The sequence below is a fragment of the Octopus bimaculoides genome, chromosome 13 (genome assembly GCF_046866305.1).
Source record: "Octopus bimaculoides isolate indiv1 chromosome 13, ASM4686630v1, whole genome shotgun sequence".
Taxonomy (NCBI): domain Eukaryota; kingdom Metazoa; phylum Mollusca; class Cephalopoda; order Octopoda; family Octopodidae; genus Octopus; species Octopus bimaculoides.
The window spans coordinates 20480938-20490762 of NC_142940.1; the positions used below are offsets into that span (position 1 = coordinate 20480938).

General features: G+C 34.9%; 1 protein-coding gene across 1 annotated transcript in view; it reads right to left on the reverse strand.

The window, feature by feature from the left end:
• The window catches only part of LOC149132824 (uncharacterized), a 34287-nt gene extending 25430 nt beyond the window's left edge, over positions 1–8857 (reverse strand). Inside the window, exons 1-3 of the mRNA XM_089362074.1 lie at positions 8707–8857; positions 3967–4113; positions 1116–1250 (exon numbers count right to left, since the gene is read on the reverse strand). Coding sequence (XP_089218200.1) covers positions 1116–1250; positions 3967–4075 — 244 coding nt within the window. The 5' untranslated portion in view covers positions 4076–4113; positions 8707–8857. The remainder of the gene's footprint in view (positions 1–1115; positions 1251–3966; positions 4114–8706) is intronic.
• Positions 8858–9825: the final 968 nt, after the last annotated feature.

Below are 9825 nucleotides of genomic sequence, written 5' to 3' on the forward strand. Positions count from 1 at the left end.
GTTGGGAGCTCTTTATTTTTGAATTAAAGACGATAGTAATCTTATCCTCTGGAGTACTTGTAAATACAGTCTTAAGAAAGTTCACGCACCCAGCAATAAAATACCCGATGATGACTGGAAACCAAACCGGGTAAATAGTTAAAAATTAGTTTAATAGTCTAGGAAAATTATAAATTTTATAAGCAATAAAACATCCCAGAATTAATATACGTTATGTATTTAATTAAAAATATGCATTTAATGAAAAATATAAGAACAAGCAGAAATGCCTCTGCAAATTATTATTGAGTAGCCTGATGCTTGTGTTTCTTTGAATTAATTAGTACTTTAGATAAGCTATTAGTAACTTCTTTGAAACAAGAAATGTTAATTTTGTCCTCTTCAAATCTTATGGCTTTCTGAAGGTGGCAATCCTTTGAAATTTTTACTCCAACTCGTGTGTGCCTAATACATGTCCAAATATTCGGTATGCGATTGAAATCTAGACTCTGACACAGCCAGAGCATAATTTTAATGGATTTGTTTCTTGGTCTATTTTATCATTGAGCAGTTGTTGAAAAATAGCTATGTTTTTCTTCTTCAGGTAATATATTTTTTACTGGTTGGGAAATAACCTGTTTCTTAAACAGATCTTAGCGATTTCAAAGGAGGAATTGAATGTTTTCATCTTATAAATTCAGAAAAATCTACAGATGAAAATGTACTCGGTATTAAGATTCCACCTCCTGCATGCTTTACATTTCTGAGACACTACTATAATGCTGAAATCTTGATTGTTAACTCTGAAATCTTTCTGAAACAAATCTGAATAAGATTTTGGCCAATTTATCACACTTGACTAAATATGCATTTTGTTCGAAATGTTTTTAATGAAAAGAGGTTTTGTAGTGCAAAACTAGAAGCAAAACCAACTTCTTTCAGTCTTCTTGCAATGGTCCAAATAGGAAGTCTTGTAACTAGTAATAATAAACACTTTCTATATTACATATCTCTGATGAGCTGACAAAGAGCCGGGCACGATATAAGGGACTAAAGCTTTTAAAGTTACTCTAACGTGCTACAGTCAGTAAAATAATAAAATAATAAAAGAATTAAGAATATTTTATTAAACTTACTACAACCGTGTCGAAATTTCTGTGGTGAGCAGGATCGAATGTGATTAAAATTACCGACGATTTCAGTTTTAGTACAAAAATAACTGAAATTTGTTGACTGACTGCTTCCATTATTCGTCATTGTACAGGAAATATCTGTTTAAAAGATTCCAGTTAATTTAATATAATAATATTTTATTGCGTAATTGTAGAGAAACATTATTTCATGTAATGGGACTCAGTCGCATAACACATTGAATTGCCGAGGCATTCAGCATTATATTTTAATATTAATTTCGACAATTTAGCAAGAGTGGCCATATTTGAGTCCATCCAGTGTGAGGATGAAATCAGTATCTGAAAAGAAATGAATGGCGACTTCAGTACTAAATTACAGACAATACTTGCTGCGGTTCGCTCGTAGCAATGTTATAGGATTAGATTATTGCATAAATGTGTGATTGATAAAATAAAAGGAAAAAAAGAAGGTGAACAAAGAAAGAGGTAAAAGGCATTTCAAATCCAATATATCAGGACATGCTAAAAATAAAAGATCTTTTAAATTTGACGCAATTATTGTACAAGATAATTAAGTAAATATGTAAAAGAAACATAATTATGATAAATAATTTAATGAAAAGATCCAGTTGAGTCAAATCAGGATTGCCACAACTTTGATCACCCCCGTTTAATATTTCTTTTCTGCTTTTGCATTTCACGTAGTTACTTGACCAAAAAGTATCTTTGCGCAATTTTGAGGTTGAAGCAGCCAAGAAAGGGCCCAGTTCCTGGAAATATTTCATGCAAAGTAGTTCGTAGCATTGTTCGACTGTTTTAATATCCTGACTATTCTATTCTCCATAAAGCGAGTCTCTGTCTACTGATCTGTACTGAATTTTGTCCAGAAATCAGTCGCGTAAGTTTCTTTTAAAATCTCTTCCATCAGTTCTTTGCCGATGTATAGCGAGCTGACATTTAAAGCAGTGTAACGGGACATGGACTCCTCTTCACACTATTTGCTTCCCTTAGTGTGATTTCTTTTTAAGAGGTTTTCGTTTCGTTTTCTATTTGCTTCTGCATTCTCTAGTATTTTGCCACTCAGCGTATTTTCCATCCTTTCTTCATTGTCGAAAAGCAATTAAATCTCCTTTAAACTCTCTTTAAACTCTACCCCACTCTCATAGTTTTCTCTACCAAATGAATTTGTGATAGATTTTAAGGAAAACAAACTTTTCCAACTGAACACAAAATATGCCCGTGGGCATATGACGTAGTGGTTAAGAGCGCGGGCCACTAACCCCAAGATTCCGAGTTCGATTCCAGGCAAGGACCATAATAATAATAATAATAATAATAATAATAATAATAATAATAATAATAATAATAATTAACATCGAAAAATACCTTAGGAATGAGAACCCAGGTTCGAAATTTCCCCAAGACACCTGATGAAGGCTGGAGGGTATATCAGCCGAAACGTTGTGTTAACAACAAACAAGATGAGGACAAATATCCGTCAATTGTAAATAACTTTAAGGTTGAGCATGTCAGTTTGCAAACACGCTGCTGCTGCTGATGACGACGACAACGACAACAACAACAACAACAACAACAATATCCTCACATCCATATTAACTGACAGAATATACGCTTTCCTTGAGAAGAGAACTATCCTTCCATACGTTAAAAAAGGCTGTAAAAAGAATTCTTATGGATGCAAAAATCAATTACTCATAAGTAAAATGATTGTAGAGAACTGCCGGAGTAAAAAGGAAAACTCGAGTATGGCATGGATAAACTGCAGGACAGCGTTTAGTAGTGTCCCACATAATTGGATACTCAAGGCCTTTCAGATATATAAGATCTTAGTTGTCTTCTCCAAATTCTTACAAGGTACCATGGTCAAGTAGAACACACGTCTCCTTCTAAACCATAGTAATGGGATGAGCCAAACTAACAACATCAACATCAAACGAGGCATCTTTCAAGGTGACTCTCTCTCTCCATTACTCTTTTGCATGGCACTGATCCCACTCTCATACGAACTAAATAACACCAGGTATGGTTTCAAAGTTCGCAATACGGCAATAAACCGTCTGTTTACTATGGACGATCTGAAACTGTTTGCTAGAAATGACGAAGAGCTAGTGGGGCTGCTAACAACTGCTATAGAATTCAGCAATGACATCGGGATGGACTTTGGTCTTAATAAGTGTGCTAAAGAAACTTTTGTAAGAGGCAAGCTCAAGCAAACAACTTCCATTAAATTAGATACCGACACTACCAGAAGCGTGACCCACAAGAGCAACCTTCACAATGGACTCGGATAACCGGATCCGTCCTGAATGCGTCAACAGCTGTTCGACAACGCTCCACAATTCAGCAATACCTGAACATGCAGAACAGTTTCATCGCCTTGCACACATCTCGGACAGGTCATTCTGACGGCATTTCCGAACCGACAGAGCTCCTCAGTAACACTTGAGGTCAGGGATTTCTAGAAATTATCCATTGGCCCTGACCCGGAAATCCTCTGTAAAAGACCAAACAGCTGATCCCTCCCTATGCCCAGAGTTTCCCCAAGAATGTTGTCACCCTTGCCCCTCACTAATCCCCAACAGAACTTCCACCGACCGCATTGCCCGATCGGTAGAGGGCTATGTACGTAAAGACGAACGAAATGCCGCTAAGAATTTTGCCCGGCTTGCTAATGATTTTGCTTGTTCACAACAACAAAAGCAACAACAAAAATAACGACTATAAGGATAGTATTAGTAATAAAGAAAGTTTTTACATACGTAATTTCGAATAGATATTGCCATATTTTACTTTGATTTTAAAGAATGATAACTAATAATGATTAAAGCCGTACCGAGATAATGGTTTGATCCGTCATGCCAAATTGTTTTCATACGGCAACTTGTATTGGTATTCAGGCATTCATACCTCCAGGAACTTTCGCTGTAAGTACTGTTTGTCATATTGAACGATACAAGATATGGCTGTTTACACGAATAAGCTGTTAAAAAAATATATAAAACTGCGTGTTATAGTAAACAGAACTTTAATATTTGCTTACTTAAATGTATTATTACAACGTGGGCACATCTATAATATATATATATATATATATATACATAATTCACGGCCACTAAAATGTGATGAAGGGTGGAGGGAGCAGCAGTTCTAGGTATTGACAAGGGAGGTAATCTACCCACCACAAACGAGAAACATTACATTGGCATGCCAATCTCGCATGGAAATTAATGCTCATCAGTAATGCTTCCTCTATCGTGGAAAGTGAAGTTTAATTTATCTTGTCAGTATATATAGAATCTACCACAGGAATCAGTGGCTGATTCCGCAAAATGGTGATGTGAAAATTATAAAATAATTAAAGTGGCTAATGCCACTCGCCTGCATTGGGGATGTTATTTCCCTTGTCAGTAAACAAAACGTGTTTCTGTGGCTAGAGATTCTTCGACTCTTATTTCTAGTAATGCTGGTCACTTTTTAACGACGGTGCATTATTTGCTTTTTGGTTTTGAATTGCTTATAGCCACCTGAATAATTTTACACACGCTCATATGTGTGTATATATATATATATATATATATATATATATATATATATATATATATATATATATATATATATATATATATAGCAATATACCCGCACCCATTTATTGCACTTGGTAATACAAAGAAAAAATACTAGTGTAATAATAATTGGGTATTCTTCCAGCAGTATATTGGATAGATATTATCCCTTAGTGGGTTGGATTCACAAACCGTAACTTTCTTGGATCTATCTACCTATCTATCTATCTATCTATCTATCTATCTATCTATCTATCTATCTATCTCTCTCTCTCTCTCTCTCTCTCTCTCTCTCTCTCTCTCTATATATATATATATATATATATATATATATATATATATATGTATATATATATGTATATATATATATATATACACTAGCAAACACTCATCCTTTGGACGATTTAAGTTGGTTTGGTGGTATTTTTTTCACCAAATAATTGAACTACTGAGAAGGTCTATGAGTAGCACGGCAATCTACGTTTCTGATTAACTTCGGAACAGAAAGCCAAAGGCTGGTTATTGTGGTGGTCGTTGCACTTTAATGGTGGTAGAACATATAACTTTGCAAGCGATGCAAAGTAGAGCTACTGAAGTATTTTGGAAGAAGATTACCGATAATGACTACACAATATAATTGTTTTACATATAAGCGAAATTTCTTGTCAGAAACTGCCACATAAATGGTGTAAGAAAATTGAAGGAAGACGTTGAAGCTTCCTCTCTGCGAGTTTATCTTATTCAACAGCAAAGGGGATCATTTCTTTAGAGAGAAGTATGATTGGTACGTTCAAAAATGGCAATATAATACCTATTTGAAAATGTAGAGTCAAAGGAATGTATTTGCTCCGTGCTTACAGCGTACGACCACTCTGAAATTGACTTCAGGTATCGAAAAATAAAGACATGAAGAGTTTGACTTCAGTTCACGAGTACTACTTTGAAACTTTAGCAGTTCGCTGTGAAAAGACATCGCGTTCGAAATTTCATAATGGATAGGTAAATAAGCATACTCAAAGTGAAACAACGTATTGGTAGGTAAACAAAGGTATCAACAAATAGAAGAGATGAAATGGAACATCACCTTTCAAGTAACTCAGAATAGGTAGCGGTAAGCGTGCAGTTCAAATATGGAGATTAAGATTGTTTGATATTGGATATTCATTGCGTACAGTGTTCCTAGTCAATTTAATCACCGTCGCAGGTGGACAGTCGAAGTAAATAAAAAGACAAAATCCTTTCACTTCTATAATATTCTCTAACCAAGTAATAATACACAATTACAACATATATATAAATAATAAATAAAAGAAATGAGAAAACCACCAAAAATATTCTCTAATGCCAATATACGACCATGCAGATTAAAAAAGTATAGAAGACCCTACATACAATGAATTAGAGAAAAAACCTGTAGAAACCACCGTTTGTTCCTGTTTGTCCATTTACGTGGGAGTTCTGAACAAAATGTTACAATGCATGACCATCCATGGGACATAAGTAATGTGTGTGTAAAGTTTGGGGAAAATCGGTTGAGAATTGTGGAAATGTATGCGTTAGTCAATATACACACACATACTGTGACTTATATATGCTAGATATGCATGTGTACGTATGTGTATATATATATATATATATATATATATATATATATATACAATGTGCGATGGGTAAATTTCGCCATTTTATGAACTTAATTTCGCACACGAGCATTGCTTGTTCTTGATTCTGCCGATTACACAGTTGGGCAAAAAAGTGAAAAACAGCCCTGTGACGCAATTTTCTCTGCCAGAAATTTGAAAACGACATGCTGTACTGCTTGGCATTCGCACCGGAAGCTCCAATACGGACATTTCAGAGTATTTGGGTGTCAATCTGAGGACAGTGTAGAGGATTCAGAAAGAGATGGATGATTTTAATGATTATGACGGTACGGCAGCTCGGAAAACTCACTCTGATCGTCCTGATAATAAAAGAACTTCTGAATTTGTTGGCGAAATCCAGGCCGTTCCTTTCTGCAAATGTTCGACCACAAACAGTGAATAGAGGAAGACTAATTTTATCCGGATTTTTATGATGAACCTGAATTGCAGCATTGTACAATTCACTAACGGCAGCTAATTCAACATTACCACCGTATTTTCCATCCCTAATCATGTATGCTTGGTATTCCTGCAGTGTATTATTCGGAATAAAAGAATGAAAATACTTCCAATTATTGCATATGTATCGTACGGACTCTTCCCAAAGATTACGGTAATTCCCGTTGTTTTTGAGTTAGAGTGACACAGCTCTGAACACAAACAGTTACTATCGCCCATGACTTTATTAAAGTGGTGAATTAATAAATCAATGTAATTGTTGAATGTTTTTCAATAAATTCAGTAAAGGACTTCACTTTCAGTTTAAACTTTAGATGGTTTTGTGAACAGAACGTGACGGAAAATTACAACACCAAAAGGGATAATTGATAGCAATTTCCCCTTTAGAAATCTATCTTTCTAGCTTTGAGATAGATGAATGTGTGATTATAATTTTGTAAATGATAAAAACGAAATTAATAAGGTACTTCACCTTCAATGTTGACTTGAAAAGAAAAGTGATTCGACTAAGCATTTAGCAAACGATAACTTCTTTATCATTTGTTCATAAATGGAAAAAAGGAATACTTCGGTTATTTCCGGATAATTTCGCTTTAGACGTTGTCAAATACTTGTCTATAGATTTGTGAGTGTGTGTATGTGTGTGTTACAAAGAGAAAGAAAGAAAGAGAGAGAGAGAGAGAGAGAGAGAGAGAGAGAGAGAGAGAGAGAGGGAGGGACACGATGGAGACAGAAAGTGATTGAAAGCGTGCGCGTGTGTATCTCTGAATGACAACTGTATTAACGTTACTATCCTACTGAGACTCTTTATTTGTCGCTTACACAACTCTGTCCTCTCATTCCTTGATATCAATCACACTCTCTATGCCACTTGTTTCCCTTCACATTATCGCTAAGGAAGACGAAAATGACGAACGCAAAATTCTCGATCGAAGACAGCTACATGCCAAACTAAAACTATCGCTCATTGGTTGATTGAATTGAAAATTAACCAATAAACGTTATTACCACCCGACTATAATATTCTGTGTCTGACAGATATGTTTTCCTAATTATCACATATTTATATAAATTACTCAATAGTTTTAAAACGCAATTCAAATCCAGATATTTCATGTGAAGGATAACTATGATGGATGTAGAGTAAATATTTAATACGAGATAATCTTTACGTTGAAACTAACCGTAATATTCATATTAATTATAATGATAAATATTAATTTCATTTGTAAAAGATCATGTGCTAAGATTATTAACGTCTATTAACTTTGAATTTCAGTGAGCCTACTTCTCGACCTGCTGGAATTGCATCTCATGGATCTGTTGCTATGGTATTTGTAGCTCTTGCTCTGCCCCAGTCATCTTATATGTAATGTCAGTTAACGATATATTAGGTGTAACTCTCTTTTAAGGATTGTGTGAACGAAAAGCTATTGTACCTTATATCACTGTCATGAAATAATTAAGCTTCAAATTTATATAAACAAGGGAAAGGAAATAGTTATTAATTATGAGCTGTTGAACGTAAATTTTAGATTAAAAACCAAAGTGCTTGATTCGACCTGCTGGTTATAACAGCCAAGTCTTTCTTAAATCACAACTATACACTTTCCTTTTTTTAGGAAAGGTGGCCGTCATTTGAGGGAAATTTAAATGAGATAATAAAGGTAGGTGTGATTTGAGGGAGAGATTGAAAAATGTACTCTTATTTCCATATTGCCTGAAAGAGATGAGATCAGAATCATTGGAACACTTTTAATCATAGGTTTGCCTGATCAACGTTGACTTGGTATAAAATAGCAATGAAATTATCGATATTAAGTGCATACGTGTGCCATTTCAATTCTGTGAATTCATTTCCTTTATTTAACCTACACGAAGAAGAACATAATTTACTTAAAACCTTACGACATGCTTTTGGTTTCGACCAAACGGCGGTATCCAGACAATTTGATTTTCTAATGTCATCTCCACGCAAATTCGCCAAACAACTGTATTTCACAGACCACTCATCTATCCAAGTGATCACTGAGGAGTTTAACGGGAGTGGTACACCACAGTCAATGTCTATGTTATTTTTTAGATGTAAAAAAGAGAAGAAGAAACGCATTTGTCAAATATTAATAGTATAGCAAGATGGGAAAAAACAAACAAAGAATGAAACTTTAACAATTTGGTGTTATAATTCCCAAACTAGGAGCGAAACGGCATATTGGACTTAAGTGGCTAGTTTAACGTCTTACCTTATGATATAATACTATACCATGTCAGTCATTATTGATTTCTCTAATTAGAAGAGTAATTTTTGAATTAGAGGTATATATCAAGAAAAAATCCCCTCAATATATTACTGGTATTCATTCTTTCTGACCTACTGAATAATATAATCCCCGTGCCATTTGTACGTCTAACTGCTACTGTTATTCTTCAGGCATCTCTAACGCTTTTATACCAAATAATATTCATTCTTTTTACTCTACAGAGACCACTTCTTATACGGGGGCGAGTAGAGACAAATGGATCGATATGCAGAATATTACAGATACTTATTTTTTTGACATCGAATTCTAAGAGAAGTTGACTTCAATGATGCTTGTACGGGGGTGGACTGAAAATTTCATAGGCTCACTATGGATGAGTGATGCTAGAGTTGTGAAATCTTGCAAGCATTAATTTCAACACATTTTGTTAATAACAGCACAATTTCTTACCAGAAAAACTGATATCTCACTGTTCAAAGAAACTTAAGTGTAACTAGTAGCAACATCTCTTGAAAACGGGCAATATCCGGCATAGTGGTGTTCTCAATTACCTGCAGAAAAGAGGTTTAGCTCTCACAGATATTCATGCTGACATGGTTGCTATGGGAGAGTCTTGAAGATACCTCAAGGTGTGGACGTCCTGCAACTGCGTCCGCCGAGCAAAACAGTGATTATGTTCACCACATTGTGATGGAGGACAAACAATTGTCTATAAATCAAATAGCAAATGCTATTAGCATATCTCGTGAGGGAGTTCAGATTATTT